Source organism: Bison bison, unplaced genomic scaffold, assembly GCF_000754665.1.
Source record: "Bison bison bison isolate TAMUID 2011002044 unplaced genomic scaffold, Bison_UMD1.0 scf7180017864469, whole genome shotgun sequence".
NCBI lineage: Eukaryota > Metazoa > Chordata > Mammalia > Artiodactyla > Bovidae > Bison > Bison bison.
Genome location: NW_011495030.1, coordinates 8,225,645 through 8,244,494, shown reverse-complemented (window position 1 = coordinate 8,244,494; position 18,850 = coordinate 8,225,645). Strand labels below are relative to the sequence as shown.

Here is an 18,850-nt window from a genome sequence, read left to right as displayed (position 1 = left end):
GCGCGCAGTTAAGAGCCGAATCAGGCCGAAGGAAGCTCCACTGTCCGCGCGGGCCCAGCCTCTTTCTGCAGCTATGGGGGCGTCTGCGCGGCTACTGCGCGCAGCGATCATGGGGGCGCCGGGCTCTGGCAAAGGCACCGTGTCCTCGCGCATCATCAAACACTTCGAGCTGAAGCACCTCTCCAGCGGGGACCTGCTCAGAGATAATATGCTTCGGGGCACAGGTTGGGAGGCCGGACGTGAGGGGTGGCCGCGTGCTGTCACCGGGTGGGGCTTTGTGGGCGGAGGGGCCGGGGCGCGGGAAGTCGGTCCGGCGAATGCAGGTTCAGGGGTACGGGCGCAACCTCTCTCAGTTGCCGCCCAGTGAGGAGTCCTTCGGACTGCTGAGCGACTGCTCCCCGAAACCTCTGACGTCAATGCACAGCTTCAGGAGGGTTACTGAGAGAAGGCACTATAAAGTTAGGACACGTTCGAAGTTCAAAGATGAGAGGAAACCACATGGCTTTGAGAAGTTTGTCCAGCCCCAGTCGCAGCTGCTCCTAAGGGGCCACCGAGCTGTGTATGGCTTATTCCCCTCGTGCCTTTGCGCTTGGAGAACTGTTAGCTCTTTCTCTTTTTACTTTTTGTTTGTTAAACGCTATGGAACTTTCTGCTTCTGACCTTTCCCCCATACTCTGATGACCGAGTATTACTTATCCTCATTGCTGTCGCAAAATTGGCTTAACTCTTTAGACACGAAAGCTATTCTTGTGCCTTGTTATCTGAAAGATTGTTTTGTTTCTCCTTCCAAATAAATTCTTATAACTCAGCACAAAATCTAGTCAACAAACTGTACACTGTACAATGGGTGGACTTTATCTTATGTAAATTCTGTCTTAAAGCTGTTTTCAAAAAGTCAACAGCAAGGTGAGTTTGTTTTTTTTTTTCTCTCAAAAGCGTTGACCTTTATTTTCCAAAACAAAGTCATTTTGACGCTCCTTTTAGAAAGTACAACTAATCCCTTTACACAAGTTAAAAAAGAATTGGAAACAATTTTGGATGGAAGTACATAATATTAAAAGGAAAGTCCTCTCATTCCCTACCTCAGTCTCATTCTTCAGAGGGGAGCCGTGTCATGTGTTTTAGGAATCTGTATTTATGTTCAAGCATGTATCTCTGTATCCTTTGTTTTATGCAATATATAATCCTACTAAAATGTGTTCTGCACCAGTGTGTTTTCACCTTATATCTGGGATATCTTTCCATCTGAAAACCCAGAAATCCATTTCATTATTTATTATTTGTGTAGGTGCCTATCTGCTGGATCTGCTATGATTTAACTAATTCCCTACTGATGGGTCATGTAGGTTATTTTCAGATGAGTTTCCCTTTGTTTGAAAACACTTAACATTTAAATGAAAAGAAGAATCACCCCACTGTTTTTTGTTTCTTGGAGTTCTGTGGTTCATCACCTAATCTGGTGAATTACTAGCTTTATTTGTCTCTTCTAACATTGATCTTCAAAAAAAAAAATCATAAAGTATTTTGTAGTTAATTAAGCTTCAGAAGATTAAACTGTTTGGCTCACTTGCTAAGTGTTCTTGATGCTGTGCATTGATGTCGTTAGGTAACCCGTTGGGGTAAGATTATCCAAACTGGAGAGGAGTAAGGGATCCGAAAGCGAATCTCTGAAAAATAACTCAGTAGTGAGGCGTAACTGCATGGTTAGAGACCACCTTCAGTGGAGTTAAAGATATGTTAACTTGTGAAAACAGAAAACTTAAAAAAATTAAACTTAAAGAAAATTAACTGAACTTTTAAAATTAAGAAACAAACCTCTTTGTTTATCTATAACATCCTTTGACAAGCCTCATCATCCTCTTTCTGACTCCACAACGTGAAAAGAGAGACTAGAGGGAGGCAGGAGAGGATCTCTGGGCAAGATGTTCAGTCTGCCTCAGACACCTGCTCTTTCTGGAGTCTCTACAGGCAGTTCTTTTAACAAAAAAAGCAGAAGATGGAGTTGAGGGAGGTGTCATGAGATTGTTATTACAGATGATCTGTATCTCAGGTCTAAGAATACATCCTCAATAAATATTTGTGAACAGATTGGATATTTCACACAGGGTCAGCAACAAAGGAGAGGTATAACCTTTTATATAAAAAATACTGTTTAATGTTTTTTTGATGCTAAGAAAAACATATTTATTATAAAGCAAGAAAAACATGAGAGTATAAAGAAAATTAAAGTCCTTTATAATTCTACCATCCAGACACAACTATAATTAACTCTTTGGTGCTTTTTCTTCTATTCTGTTTTTTCTCTTTTTTTCTCTATTGTATTTACATGTGTTTGAAAAATTGTTATAGTCTAAATGATTGCTTGGATACCTTCTTTTACACTTATTGTGATTATGTTCACACATCACTAAGTAGTATTTAAAATGATATTTAATTTCATCAAGATTGCACAATTATTAATTGAAACGTTTTCCTATTATTATACCCTTATGTGGTTAACCATTCTTTGCTGTAATTAATATTGTTATGGTTATGCTGGTACATGAATATTTGGCAGCATCTCCACTTACTTCCTTCAAATAAATTCCATACTGTGGAATTTCTATAAATACTGTGTCATCAAATACTGCTAAGGGAGGATGGTGCCAATTTACCTTCCAACCACCATTTCACAATGATTAATCCATGTCTGTATTTTATAGCTAAAGTTTAAAGTCATCCCAGCAGATGTGATAAAGACCCTGGAAATAAAAGGCAGCCTGTTGACAGAAGCAAACCTTGAGTAACTGTAGACACCACTGAACCCTGGAGTCAGAAAACTTCAGTGTCTGCCCCTTTGTCTTCAGTCTCGCCTTCTCGTTTAGAGATGAGGAAGCACAGTTCATGAGAGGTTAAAGACCTTGCTCAATAATAAAAAGCAGTCACTGGTAAACAAGTGTGAACACCCAGGTCTCTTGTATGCCAGTTAAATTACTCTTTCCATTATGCAGTATTTCCCAAATTGAGATTCATGAGATAATTTTAGGTAGACAAAAAATTTTCTCTAAAATAGAAATAAAATTCAAGTTAATAAAATCAATAAAAAATTTTATTTCAACTTTTATTTGAAAAAATGATAACTAGCACACAACCCTTTAATTTCTTGAACAACATAGCTTATTAAATTAAAAGAATCTTCTAAAAAAATCTCTTTTCCCATTGTTTTTTTAAAGTTATTTTTAATTGGAGGATAATTGTTTTACAGTGTTGTGTTGGCTTCTTCTAAAAAACAATCTGAATCAGCCATAACGATACATATGTCCCCTCCCTCTTGAAACTCCCTCCCACCCCCCACTCCATCTCATCCCTCCAGACTGTCACACAGTACTATGTTGAGCACCCTGTGGTGGTGGTTTAGTTGCTAAGTTGTGTTCGACTCTTGTGACCTCATGGACTGTAGCCCACCAGGCTCCTCTCTGTCCATGGGATTCTCCAGGCAAGAATACTGGAGTGGGTTGCCATTTCCTTCTTGGGAAGTGGATCTTCCCGACCCAGGAATCAAACACGGGTCTCCTGCATTGCAGGCGGATTCTTTACCAGCTGAGCTACAAGAGCCTGTATAATATAGCAAATTTCCACTGGCTATCTGTTTTACATATGGTAATGTATATGTTTCAACACTACTATCTCAATTTGTCCTACCATCTTCTTCCCACTGTGTCCAAATTCTCTATGGTTGTGTCTCTATTCCTGCCCTTCGAGTAGGTTCAAAAGTACTATTTTTCTAGATTCCATATATATGTGTGTGTTAACATATGATATTTGTTTTTCTCTTTCTGACTTACATCATTCTGTGTAACAGGCTCTAGGTTCATTCACCTCACTAGAACTGACTCAAATGTATTCCTTTTTATGGCTAAGTAATATTCCATTGTTTATATGCCCCACATCTTCTTTATCCATTCATCTGTCAGTAGACATGTAGGTTGCTTTCATGTCCCAGCCATTGTAAATAGTGCTGTAGTGAACATTTGGGTACATATGTCTTTTTGAATTATGGTGTTCTTAGGGTATTAGCTCAGTCGTGTCCAACTCTTTGCAACTCTGTGGACTGTAGCCTACCAGGCTTCTCCCTCCATGGGATTCTCCAGGCAAGAATATTGGCGTGGGTTGCCATTTTCTTCTCCAGGGGATCTTCCCAACCCAGAGATCAAAGCCGAGTCTCCCGCATTGCAGGCAGATGCTTTAACCTCTGAGCCACCAGGGAAGCCCAGGGTATATTCTCAGTAGTGGGATTCCTGGGTCATATGGCAGTTTTATTCCTAAAAAAACAGTCATTTTAAAGAAATTACATGGTAAATGATAGATCTGCTATGGCAGAAATTGTACTGTTGCCCTGTGATTGTCCAAAGTTTGAGAAACTGCACTGCAGCTTGGTGCTTCTCAAAAACATAATCCTGGACTAAATGAACCCCTTTTGAATCTCATTTGTTCTCATTTGTAAATTGGGAAAACTGAACTCAGTAGGTAATCCTCAAAGCATTTGTCAGCTCCCAAGTTTCTGTATATCTAACAAAACTTCTAGTTTGTACACCCAGACAACAAAGATGTGCCTCATCAGAATGGTATTGATGGAAGAGCAAATTATTTTTGTAATGGCAAAATTTTTATTTGTAATAGGCAATACATTTACTTGGTTTTGAACTCTAAAAAATATAAAAGGACATTTAGTGAAAAGATTCTTCCAGAGCTATTTCATGCACATGCAATCCATTGTTTATCTCTTCCTTTTTTTTTTCTTTTTTACACAAATCACAATAAACTGTACATGCAGTTTTCTACCTTTAACAATATTGCTTTCCATGAGGATTGCTCCATTTCTTTTTTTTTTAACAAAGTAAGGTAGGCCTTTTTAAAATTCCATGGCTGGAATCCAGGATAATCCAGGCAGCTCCTCTCTTCATCTATCCAGTCATTCGTCTATGGGTTTGTCAAGCTGGGTACTGACAACAACAGAGACAAATATATTTCACTGGAGGTGCTCAAGTCAGAACATGGGCAGGCAGGTGGCCATTAGTCTGCTTGGGCTGCCATATAGAATAGCACAGACCAGGTAGCTTAAACAATAGAAGTTTATTTTCTCATAGTTCTGGAAGCCAGAAGTTCAAGATCAAAGTGCCAGCAGGGTTGGTTTTCTGGTGTGGCCTCTCTTGCTGGCATACACATGGCCTCCTCACTGGATCCTCATGTGGGCTTTCCTCTGTTGTGTACATTCTTGATGTCTCTTCCTCTTCGTGTAAGGACACCAGTCATACTGGATTAAAGTCCCCCTTTATGACCTCATTTAGCCTTGATTACCTACTTAAAGGCTCCATTTCTAAATACAGCCACATTGAGGGGCAGGGCTTCAACATACAGATTTTAAGGGGCACACTTCTGTTCATACCAACATGTGAACAGGTAATTTCAACAGTGTGATAAGTGCTCCAACAGAGATAAGTCTGTGACATTAGGGAAGTCCAGAGCAGGAACTTTTGATTGCCTCAGAGGTTAAGGGACCTCTTAACCTTTTAAGATGTGTCTTGAAAGATGAGCAAGAGCTTATCAGGTAACAGAGAGGAGAAAGAGGCTTATGCAAAGGCTCGGGGGACATAAAGTATGTGCAACTCCTTGTTGGGGCCATGGTTTGAGGGTTGTGTGGGGATGCTGGGGAGGTCAGTAGAGGAGAGAGATGAGGCCAGACCTACTTGGGCCTTGAGTTGAGATTCTGTCCTGAAGCAGGGAGAAATATAGACCTGGAATGGGAGTTTCTTCTAAGTGCTTCACTGAAAAGGTTTCAGCCTGAGTGATGGTTGGAGGGAGAACAACTGTCAAGGGATGTTTCGATTTTCAGTATTATTCTTGTGAGGTATCCCATGCATGAAAGTATTATGATTTCTATGATGGTTAGAAGAATAAAATGAACACCAAAATGTGGAATATCCATGCAAAATTCTATTATTTAGCCATAAAAAGAAGTACTGATACTTGCATGGATATTACCCTTGGATATTGCCCACCATCAGGCAGAGAACCAGTACCTTTAGGGTCACCACATGTGCCAACCCATCACATCTTCCCACCCTGCCAGAGGTAACCACTAGGTTGACTCAGAGTCTTTATTATTTGAGAAAGTCATTTTTTCTAAACCCTTGATTGGGTGTAAAGCCATCATTTGATGCATTCCCTCTTGTAGTTTTGTTTTGTTCCAACATGTTTTTAAAGTAAAGATGTATATACATCATAAAAAAGCTAAAAGCAGTTTTTTCCAGAAACTAGATTAATTCTCTAGCTCCTCTTGGCATATGTAAAAGAGAACTGTATTTATAGTTGGTCAGGCCCTCTTTTGTACCTCATAAATGCTCAAACATAAGTTGTTTCTAGATCATTCAGATATGAGGTGTGATTGGCTTGAGGAGTGTTATAAGAATGACCAGATGTTAAAAGGAGACATAGAATTAACAATTTTTTTTGTATAATACAAATATCATCTCTCAGATTAATGTTTCTGTGTTTTAGAATTTCTCATTATTATCCTTAAAAATCAAAAGCTGGTTTTAACCCTTCCTATTTTCATATAACCTGCCTTTTCTATTTTTGTATACAACTTTATAGAAAATTAGCTTGTTTTAAATGATTTACTTTTAAACTACCTTTTGGGTTTTGTAGGTGTGGAAGCTCACGTATTTGTTAATTTTTGGAATAAAAAAGAAATAGTCTTTTTAATGAGTCTATTTAGATACAGCATTAAATTATAGGCAATCAAGGGAATAAAAATTTACTGACTGTCCAAAGAATATGCTGGACAAGAGTCCTTGCATACTTTTAACAGGGGATGAAAACCTGAAATGTAATAAACAAACTGCTTATATCTTGATATAGAGAGTTGAATCATTTTTATTCTTTTAAATGAAAGCATTATAGACTTCAGATTTTAAAAACTATTTTAAGTGTTTAGTGTTATAGAAAGTTGTTAGTAATAGTGAAAAAGATTGTTAGACTCTGCATGGAACTATCTGTTCACAAAACAAAGTGTCTGTAGGTTTTAATGTTAACAGTTTTGATGATAATTATCTAAGTAGTACTGAGTTATATAGGTTATATGAGTGGCTTTTTTTCCCTCTTGTTTTGCTTACCAGGTATTTTTTGTCTTTACTTTCTTTTTAAAAAAAAAATCTTTTTAAAGATATAATTCACATACCATAAAATTAACTCTTAAGTTATGAATCAGTATTTTTTTTTATTTTTTTTTGTTGAAGGATAATTGCTTTACAGAATTTTGTTGTTTTCTGTCAAAGCTCAACATGAATCAGCCATAGGTATACATATGTCCCCTCCCTTTTGAACCTCCCTCCCATCTTCCTCCCCATTCCACCTCTCTAGGTTGATACAGAGCCCCTGTTTGAGTCTCCTGAGCCATACAGCAAATTCCCATTAGCTATCTATTTTACATATGGTAATGTAAGTTTCCACGTTACTCTTTCCATACCTCTCACCCTCTCCTCCCCTCTCCCCATGTCTATAAGTCTATTCTCTCTGTCTGTTTCTCCATTGCTGCCCTATAAATAAGTTCTTCAGTACCATTCTTCAAGATTCCATATATATGTGTTAGAATACAATATTTATCTTTCTCTTCCTGACTCACCTCACTCTGTATAATAGGTTCTAGGTTCATCCACCTCATCAGAACTGACTCAATGCATTCCTTTTTATGGCTGAGTAATATTCCACTGTGTACATGTACCACAGCTTCTTTATCCAATCATCTGTCGATGGACATCTAAATTGCTTCCATGTTCTAGCTATTGTAAATAGTGCTGCAATGAACAATGGGATACATGTGTCTTTTTCAATTTTGGTTTCCTCAGGGTATATGCCTAGGAGTGGGATTACTGGGTCATACGGTGGTTTTATTCCTAGTTTTTTAAGGAATCTCTGTACTGTCTTCCATAGTGGTTGTATCAATTTACATTCCCACCAACAGTGCAAGAGCATTCCCTTTTCTCCACACCCTCTCCAGCATTTATTGTTTGTAGACTTTTTGATGACGGCCATTCTGACCGGTGTGAGGTAATATCTCATTGTAGTTTTGATTTGCATTTCTCTGATAATGAGCAATGTTGAGCATCTTTTCATGTGTTTGTTAGCCATCTGTATTCTATGGAGAAATGTCTGTTTAAGTCTTTTTTCCACTTTTTGATTGGGTTGTTTATTTTTCTGGCATTGAGTTGTATGAGCTGCTTGTATATTTTGGAAATTAATCCTTAGTTGTAGTAATTTGCTATTATTTTCTCCCATTCTGAGGGTTGTCTTTTCGCATTACTTACAGTTTCCTTTGCTGTGCAAAAGCTTTTAAGTTTAATCAGGTCCCACTTGTTTACTTTTGTTTTTATTTCTGTTTTTCTAGGAGGTGAGTCATACAGGATCTTGCTTGATTTATGTGATTGAATGTTCTGCCTGTGTTTTTCTCTAAGAGTTTTATAGTTTCTGGTCTTACATTTAGGTCTTTAATCCATTTTCAGTTTATCTTTGTGTATGGTGCTAGGAAGTGTTCTAATTTCATTCTTTTACATGTGGCTGTCCAGTTTTTCCAGCACCATTTATTGAAGAGGCTGTCGTTGCCCCATTCTTGCCTCATTTGTCAAAAATAAAGTACGCATAGGTGCATGGGTTTATTTCTGGGCTTTCTATCTTGTTCCATTGGTCTATATTTCTGAATCAGTGTTTTGTTTTTAATTACATTCAGAATTGTGCAACCATCACCACAGTAAATTTTAAAACATTTTCTATCACCCCCTAAAAGCCACCTTGTTCCCATTAGCAGTCACTTACCATTTTCCCCCAATATTGCCAGCCCTGGACAACCACTGATTTTTCTTCTCTCTCTCTAGACTTGCCTACTCTGAACATTTCATATAAATGGACTGATGTAAGATGTGCTCTTTTGTGTGTGGCTTCTTCCACTTAACATGTTTTAACATTTCATATACTGTGTAACATGTATCAGTACTTCGTTTTATGGCTAAATAATAGAATTTTGTATGGATATTCCACATTTTATTTACCCACTTGTCACTTGATGAACATTTGGGTTGTTTCCAATTTTTGGCTATTGTGAATAATGTTGCTATGGACATTCATATATAAGTTTTTCTGTGAGCTAATGTTTTTATTTCTTTTGAGAAAATATACCTAAGAGTTGAATTGCTGCGTCATATGGTATCTCTGTTTAAACTCTTGAAAAACTGCCAGACTGTTTTCTAAATTGCCTACATCAGTGTTAGGGACTCAGCCCTGGAGAACTGTGGTTTTCCTCAGTACTCTTGGTGAGTTTGAGCTTTATGTCCCCCAGCGCGGTGGTCAAAAGCCTGACAACAGAGATGTTGCACACCAGCAATGTATGAGGGTTTCAATTTCTCAACATTCTTGGCAACACTCGTTAGATCTTTTTGATTACAGCCATCCTGGTGAATGTGAAGTGATGTCTCATTGTGGTGCACACATATTAAGTTTGTGGACCTTTCCAGTAGGGTGTTTTAGTGAGTCCAGGGTGCTCTCAGGCCCAGTTCCAGATGTTGTTTGTAAATCCAAGCAGTGCACCTGTCAAATGGCAGCCAATTTCCGTGTAGTTAATGTGCTTAGTTAGAAATCTGAAGTTTCATGAATTTGACAATTTAGGATCTTTTCTGAAGTCAGTATGTCAGTTCATAACAAGAATTATGAAAACAGTCATAAGCATTGACTCTTTAATTTCTGATTCCTAGAATTTATACATCAGAAATAACTCATAAACCCACCCCCCCCAAAAAAAAAGAAAAAGGAAAAGGAATGTTAAGATCTTTAAAAGCAGAAGTGGTAGGGAAAAATCAAGACTAATTTAAAATTTTAAATGTCCAACGGTATATACTGCCATGATAGAGTGTATTTTTATCAAATATAGATATATTTTCCAAAGATGACTGAATGACTGTATAAAATCACTGAAAAGTATCTACAAAATGATGTTTAAGTGAACAAACACAAAATTGTAAGTGCACAGATTATTACAGTGGCATTACAAATTCTATATGGGCGTAAATAATTTGCTAACAGATGATGAGAAAATTAAAATACCGTTGCACAAGAATAACATATAATTGTAGGTAATATTGTAAAGTGTTCATAAATGCTTTTCAGTGTATTTTATTTATAAAAATGTAACAATCACAGTGTTGATCTGGTCAAAAACTGAATTGTGACAACAGCATCTACTTTAGAGGATTAGAAAAATGTCTACAGTAACAAGATCTCAGGTACTTAAGCTGAGCCACTTAAAAATAATGACTATTTCAATTTCTTATTAAAAAGAAAATAATTTTAGTGTATATATTTTTCTGATAGAAAATTTAGAAAAATTACAAAAAAGTACAAATATGTTAAATCACATAATTCTATCACAGAGATGACTACTACTAACATATTGCTTTATATCTTTTCATTATTTTTACATTTATCTATTTTTATATGATGGAAATTTTGAAATAGGCATTGATTATTTCACAATCTCTTTTTATCACAAAAGTTGATGATGCACATTTTCAAATGAGTGTGTTATCTAGGGGGTTTCTTTAGGCAGCCAGTTTCCTAGAGGCTTAGAATGGGATAGAATAAAAGCACTTGCTGACTTGCCTTTTTTTCCTGCCTCTAATGTAGAAATTGGTGTTTTAGCCAAGACTTTCATTGACCAAGGGAAGCTCATCCCAGACGATGTCATGACTCGGTTGGTCCTTCATGAGCTGAAAAATCTCACCCAATATAACTGGCTGTTGGATGGTAGGTGGAGCGTTGAGAATATTTCAGCTGCCCTAAAGGATGCATGCAGACTGGAGAGTGAGCATTGCATATGCTACAGAAACAGATGGTGGGCGGGAGGACTGTGTGCCGCCACTCCTGACCCTGGGGATTCGGGGGCCAGTCTTCTTCTCTGTCCTGCTGCTTTTTTTAAATGCAAAGAGGGAAGTGCACTGCATTATTTCTAAGCTTCTTCAGATATGACTTTTGGTCCTGCTCCCCTTTTTGAGAATATTTAGGATGAGGGAGGATCCCAGGAGGAGGAAGGAAGGACAGAGGGTAACTTACAGTAAGATGTAAACTCTCCCCAGCCAGGGGTGCCGTGGGGTCCTTGAGGATAGGTTGATTTTTAGTTTTTAGAGGGAGGTCTTTATTACAAGGAATTTGCTCATGCAGTTATGAGGCGGACAAGTCTCAAGATATTCAATGTGGGTTAGGAAGCTGGGGACCCAGGAGAGCTGGTAGTGTGATGGTGTAGTTCGAGTCTGAAGGCTGGTGAAACCTAGGAAGACCCTATGTTTGAGTTTGAGTCCAAAGGCAGGAAAAAGCCATATCCCACTCCAAGGCAGTCAGGTAGGAGGAATTCCCCCTTATCTTCTGGAGAGGGCCAGCCCTTTGTTCTGTCCAAGCCCTCAGTGGATTAGATGGGGCCCACCCACATTAGGGATAATAGTCTGCTTTACTCGGTCAACTGATTTAAATGTAAATCTCCCCCACTTATTTGAGCAACCTGTGGTCTGGACAAGGTAACATATAAAATATTAACAATCAGGGTTGCCCTACAAGTGTCATCAGCCTTCCTGGTGGTATTGCTTTTGTTCAAGTTGCTCAACATTAATTTTCTTCCTTCTCCCCTCTCCCCTCGGTCCTTCCTTTCTTTGTTCATTTTTAACTTAATTTGTAAAGGCTTTCCAAGGACACTTCCGCAGGCAGAAGCCCTGGATAGAGCCTATCAGATAGACACAGTGATTAACCTGAACGTGCCCTTTGAGGTCATCAAGCAACGCCTTACTGCTCGCTGGATCCATCCAGGCAGTGGCCGTGTCTACAACATCGAGTTCAACCCTCCCAAAACCATGGTGAGTAGTTGGGGTAGAACTGACTCTGCCTTCTGCGTAGCCAGCTTTCTCCAGATGACAGATGACTTCTGTCATCTGGAGACAGTTGCCCTCAGTTGCCCTCAAAGATTACGTTGATACTCCTGGATGACCAGAACTCCAGAGGGCATGCTCTCAGATTACTTTTGTACTCTGCTGGTTTAGTCCAGTCAACTTGGTGGTAAAGACATCCCCAGAGGCAACAGGGGTTTGTTGTTCCTTCAAAAGCATGTGTTGATTTTCTACTCTGCCAGGTGGTGTGTTAAGAATTGGGGCAGTAGGGATTAATGACACCTTGGGTTATTTAGGGTTTACAGTTCAGATTCTCAATCTGTAGCTGAATCCTTTTCGTATATGTGTAATATCACAGGCTTCCCTGGTGGTTCAGATGGTAAAGAATCTGCCTGCAATGCAGGAGACCTGGGTTTGATCCTTGCGTCAGGAAGATCCCCTGGAGAAGGGAATGGCTATCCACTCCAGCATTCTTGCCTGGAGAATTCCATGGACAGAGGAGCCTGGAAGTCTACAGTTGCAAAGAGCTGGACACAACTGAGCAACTAACACTTTCACTTTTTTTCATAATATAATACATATAATATACATGTAATATATAATACCAAATTATTTAGAGGCTGCTTAAAGACCCTTTTTCTGTAAAGAGAAGGTGATTGCCACCGTGGAAACATCCTGGGGTCTCATGGCTCTGTGTTGCAATGACCTGGATTTGAATTTGATTCCATTTATTTAAAAAGCACATTTTTGTGTTTGGTGCTTACATAGATGTCTGTTTACAAATCAGTTAATTACCTATAAAAATATCCTTCAAAACTATGATACTTGATGCCAGCCCTTCTAACTCCCATTTAGGGAATTGATGATCTGACTGGGGAGCCTCTTGTTCAGCGTGAGGATGATAGACCAGAGACAGTTGTCAAGAGACTGAAAGCTTATGAAGCCCAAACAGAGCCTGTCCTGGAGTACTACCGGTGAGTTGGTCGCTTTTCAGAATTTCTCTTATATGATGAATTACTAAATCATTTTCTGATCTTTCATGCTTTCCAGCCAAAATGCTAAAATACCAGATAATCCAACCTGAATTAGTTTAAATAATAAAAGGAAATTTATTTGTGAAACAAATTCAGAAGGTAGTTTGGGTAGTTTGGGCTTCAGCTGCCCCCAGGTTTGATCAGAATTTTGCTCATCTCTGGTTTGTATTGGCTCTGTCCTTATACTTCTTGCATAGTTGCTGACGGTTGCTAGGGGCAGGCACAGCATCCTATTTATGAAAGGGTGAGGGGCCACCTTTTCCCTAGTGAACAGAAGTGCTAGCCAGTGCTGGGACTGGCTAGTCCCAGTCAGTCACTGGGATGGGAGAGATTATACTGATTGGTCCACACCCAGAGCAGGCAGTGGGTCAGTCTCACCCAAACTCTGCTGTCTGGTGGAGGGAGGGCTGGCATGAATGCCAGGAAGGCAAACCTAATGGTGCCACTCCCTGTGACAGTAGAGGACACTATAGCACAAAAGCTTCTTAAAGGGCAACTAATCCTCAGATCATTTATTTGGCAAATAGTGTTTAAAAGTTTTCATTTTTACATAGGTTTGTTGACTCCTCAGGGAATTCATATCCCACCATGAATACAGGAACTCTAGTGAATTAATGTTTGGCTCGGGCCAAGAAACAATTCTGTTTCTTTATTCAGCCTTCCCCTCTCCTAACAGAGGGTTGATTACATTCACTTTCCTGTATTCACTCACTTACTGAATAATGACTCAGCATTAAGACAGGACAGTGCTGTGGTAGAGCACTGACTCTGGAGCCAGAGTGCCTAAGCTCAAATCCCAGCTCACCATTTATTAACTTGGCCTTAACTTCTTGCTTAACCTCTGTTTTTTTCCATGCAAAATGGGATTGAGACTGGAGGGTTGAAAGGTGGAGTTAACATGTGTAATTCTTAGAATTGTGTCTGACACACATTAAGCACTATACTTATTATAGTGCTATATTATATTAGCTATTATTAGCTATTACTATTATTATTAGCTATTAGATTATTAGCTATTACTATTGTTGTTGTAATTGTGTAACTACGCAGTGAATTCTGAAGTAGCAGTCTCCAAATTATTTTAAGAGTTATTTCTGGAGGATGAAATTACAAGGAATTTGGCAGTTCACTTTCTTCACTGTTAGTATAATTTTGTGATTATATAATGAGCCTGGCTCCTGCAGATTACCAGCTGTGTGGCCCTGGGCAATGTGTTTGAACATCTGTGCCATGAATTCTTCATTTGTAAAATCAGAGCAATTATTATGTAGTACCTTCTTTATAGGGTTGTTAGGGGAATTAAATGAGAGAATCCATACAAAGACTTAAAAACAGTCCTGGCACTGTTGAATCACTCAGTATTGATGAATATTGTTTACCCTGTGGACACTGCTAGGCCAGTGATCCACACAGATAACTAGACCCAGTCTTTGCCAAGCCCCAAAGAAACTCAGCTTTCTTTGTGAGGCAAAGTGCTGGGTAAACAGTATTTATCATACAGTGTGATAGGTGCTTATATCAATCAGGAACCCAATTCACACAAGCTTTAGCAAAAGGGAAATTTATGTAACTGAAGAGTCCAAAGGTAGATGGTTTGGGTCCAGGTGTTCAGAGTCATCAGGCCTCTGTCACACTTAGCTTTGTTTTCCTGTGTTGGCATCAATCTCAGGTGGGCTCTACCTGTGTGAGCCCCTCAGCATTCCAGCTCACTTCCTTCCAGTTCATCTACCCCAGAAAAAGAGAGTCTCTTTGGTCTCAAAAGTCACTAACTAGCTCTGATCATGTCCATCCTTGAAGCTGGGAGGTGGGAACTATCCCGTCTGAGTCTCATGGACTGAATTTAGTGAAAAGGTTGTTTCCCAAAAGGGGGTTGTTATTCATTCAAAAGTAACCAGAAGAAGGGAGAGCACGTTGTCGCTGAGCTGGTAACAACACTGTGAGGCTATTAACAGAAGTCATGACTGAATGCAGTGGAAGTACAGTGGCTGTAAGCATTAGTTCTGTAAAATGTGGGAGGGGAAGTTGGGGAAGGCTGTAGAGATGAAGTGTATGTCCTGGGTTCCTATCTCAGGAGATACCCTAGTCTTTCTGAGCTTCTGGCTTTTGCTACTTCTTGCCCTTAATTGAAACTTTAACCTCTAAGCTCCTGTATATAGATCTAGGACTGAACTTAACCAACAGTTTAAAATGGTATTTGCAGTAACCTTAGTGAGAATCAGCATTGTTATTTTAAAATGCTGACAGTTACATTGTTGCTTTTAAAACTCTTCTCAGCTGTGGGACATTTGATAGTATAACTAGGTCTCTGTTTACAAGCAACATAATGCTCTTTTTAGAGGACCAATAGCTTAAGCCGGTTCCATTTTATTACATAGAAATGAAGGTGACAAATGTTCATCCAAGGTTCAGCCTTAGGACTGAATAGGTGTGTATAGTTGTTCCCTTGGAAGCAACCTGTTAACCCACTTGTGACATAGGTTTGATTTTGAGGTGGCTCTTCAAGAGGCTTACAACAGTTAAGCAGCTTGTTCTATTGAAAACTTTATAAGATGCTTGTGAACTTAGAAGCAGGAGGGCCTTAGCAGATGTTTCTTAACCCAGGAAACAGTGGGAATTATTTAAGTTCGTCTTTAACTGTGGCAAATCTTATGAGGAATGCATAAAGGAATGTTTTTGTTCCCAGTGAAACATCTTAAAAACTTGCAGAGGTATGACTGATCCTGTTTTTAGAAAGTGATAAACCAGAGTTCTTGCTCTTCTGCAGCCTTTAAAGCCAGTGTGTATATGAGTAGTTGGAGGAGGAGGATAAATAATAGGAATGCCACAATCTCTGGCAGGAATTTTTCCGTTTTGAAAAACAACCCCTGGATTTTGATCCTTCTCACCATCGAACCTCAAGAACTAGTGAGTACAGACTTTGATTGCTGGCCTGGTAAAAAGCCAGACAAATCTGCCTGGGAAGAATGGACAAACCCAGTAGGAAACATGATAAAAACAACATTCTAGAATTCCCCTTTCCTTTAAAATTCAGAAGGAGGGCACAGAGGGAAAAAAAACCTAGGTGAAAGAAGGAAGGCTCATCAAGTATTAGGAAGCTGTCTTGCAAAGAGGTAAGCAGACAAAAGAAAGCCAAGGGTGTTCTAGTGTCTGACAAGACCCATTTTGAAGCCTACTACCATTTTGGTGATTCAGGTTATTACTTTACATCCCTAACACAGTTTCATCAGTAAAATAATGAAACTTGAGTTTTAAATAGGATTAAATTATTATATGTAAAGCACTTAGCATATCAGAAAATGATAGATGCATCTTAAGTGACCATTTCTGTTAGCCAGAGGGCACAACTGAAACCAAAATCTAGGTTTTCCAGCACCCAGCCAAGCGCCTTTCATTCTTGATCACACAGATCTGTACTTACTGAGACCATTAAATCCACACTATTATCTTTAAAAAAAAAAGAAAGAAATTATTTATTTATTTTTGGCTATGCCAAGTGGCATGTGGAATCTTAGTTCTCTATTCAGGGATTGAACCCAAATTGGGAAGTACTCAACCTATCCATTTTTAAAAAATTTTTATGATAAAAGCCATTTTGATAGGTGTGAGTTGATCTGACTTTGGTTTTGATTTGTATTTCCTTGATGACTAGTGATGGTGAACATCTTTTCATGTGTCTGTTTGCCATCTGTATGTCTTTGGAAAAAGATGTTAAGGTCCTCTGCCCATTTTTAAATCAGGTTGTTTATTCATTTTTTTTGATGTTGGGTTTTGTATATTTTGGATATTAACCTCTCATCAGATATATCATTTGCAAATATCTTCTCCCATTCAGTAGGCTGCCTTTTCATTTTGTTGATCTTCCTTGGCTATACAAAGTCTTTAAAGTTTGATGTAGTCCCATTTGTTCATTTTTGCTTTTGTTTCCCTTGCCTGAGGAGACAGATCATATAATATACACATACACACACAATATATATCATATATATATATATACAATGTATATACATGTTAAATATATATTAAGGCTGATTTCAAAGAGTGTACTGCCTGTGTTTTCTTCTACAAGTTTTATGACTTAAGATCTTACATTTAGGTCTTTGATCCTTCTTGACTTTCTTTATATTGTGTGAGAAAGTAATCTAGTTTTATTCTTTTGTGTATAGCTGTCCAGTTTTTCAGACACCATTTATTGAAGAGGCTGCATTTTCTCCCTTGTATATTCTTGCCTTCTTTGTCACAGATTACCCTGACCATACTGCAGGTTATTTCTGGGCTGCCTATTCGGTTCCACTGATCTGTATATCTGGTTTTGTGCTAGTGCCATTACTATTTTGGTTACTGTAGCTATGTAGTATAGTCTGAAGTCAGGGAGCATGATGTCTCCAGCTCTGTTGTTTCTCAAAATTGTTTTGGCCATCCGGGGTCTTTTGTGTATCCAGATGTTAGAATTTTTGTTCTAGTGCCATGAAAAATGCCACTGGGCACTTCCCTGGTGGTCCAGTGGTTAGGAATCCAGTTTGCAATGCAAGGGATGCTGGTTTGATCCCTGGTCCAGGAAGATCCCACATGACACGGGGCAGCTGAGCTCACCTGCCACAACTAATGAGCCTGTGAGCTGCAGCTACTGAGTCCATATGCCTTAGAGCCTGTGCTCTGCAACAGGAGAACCACTGCAATGAGGAGCCCTCGCACCACGAGTAGCCCTCACTTGCTGCACCTAGAGAAAGCCAGCATAGCAAAGAAAACCCAACACAGCCAAAAATAAACATTAAAAAAGAAAATGCTGTTGGTATTTTGTTAGGAATTGCATTGAATCTGTAGATTGTCTTGCATAGTATGGTCATTTTAACAACACTAATTGTTCCAATCCATGAACAGGATATATCTTTCCATTTTTTAATGTCTTTTTCAGTTTCTTTCATCAGTGCCTTATAGTTTTCCAGGTATAGGTTCTTTACCTGCTTGATTAGTTTTTTTTTTAAATGCAGTTGTAAGTGGGATTGTTTTCTCTGATAGTGTGTTATTAGTGCATAAAAATGCAACAGATTTCTATAATTTTGTATCCTGCAGCTTTACTAAATTCATTTATTAGTTCTAATAGTTTTTTGGTGGCATCTTTAGGCTTTTCTATATACAGTATCATGTCATCTGCTGAAGTGACAGTTTTAGTTCTTCCTTTCCTATTTGGGTCCTTCCCCACCCCCTTCTGATTGCTATGGCTAGGAATTCCAAAACAAAAGTGCTGAGAGTGGAATCTTTGTTTCTGATTTTAGAGGAAATGCCTTCAGCTTTTCACTATTATATTGGTTTTAGGTTTGTCATATATGACTTTTATTACACTGAGGTATGTTACCTCTATACCCACTTTGTTGAAAGTTTTATAAAAAATGGATGTCAAATTTTGTCAAAAGCTATTCTCTATCTTTTGAGATGATCATATGATCTTTATTCAATTTGTTAATGTGGTGTATCACATTGATTTGAATGTATTGAACCATCCTTAAGACCCTGATGCTGGGAGGGATTGGGGGCAGGAGAAGGGGACGACAGAGGATGAGATGGCTGGATAGCATCACTGACTCGATGGACGTGAGTCTGAGTGAACTCCGGGAGTTGGTGATGGATAGGGAGGCCTGGCATGCTGTGATTCATGGCATTGCAAAGAGTCGGACACGACTGAGTGACTGAACTGACTCACTGACTGGGACAAATGCCACTTGATCGTGGTGTATGATCCTTAACTGTTGAATTTGGTTTGTTAGTATTTTGCTGAGGATTTTTGCATCTATGTTCATTCGTGATACTGGCCTGTGATCTTCTTTTTTTATTGTCAGACCTGTCTTGTTTTTTATCCTTAGG

The 18,850-nt window shown here is 38.8% G+C and overlaps 1 protein-coding gene across 2 annotated transcripts in view; it reads left to right on the top strand.

The window, feature by feature from the left end:
- The window catches only part of AK3 (adenylate kinase 3), a 24,145-nt gene that overhangs the window by 412 nt on the left and 4,883 nt on the right, over positions 1-18,850 (top strand). Inside the window, exons 1-4 of one of the 2 annotated variants that reach the window (XM_010860716.1) lie at positions 7-224; positions 10,711-10,830; positions 11,755-11,927; positions 12,813-12,931. In XM_010860716.1, the coding sequence (XP_010859018.1) occupies positions 74-224; positions 10,711-10,830; positions 11,755-11,927; positions 12,813-12,931 (563 nt within the window). In that variant the 5' untranslated portion in view covers positions 7-73. Of the gene's footprint in view, positions 1-6; positions 225-10,710; positions 10,831-11,754; positions 11,928-12,812; positions 12,932-18,850 lie in introns of those variants that run through there. The other variant, XM_010860717.1, reaches the window with a different exon arrangement.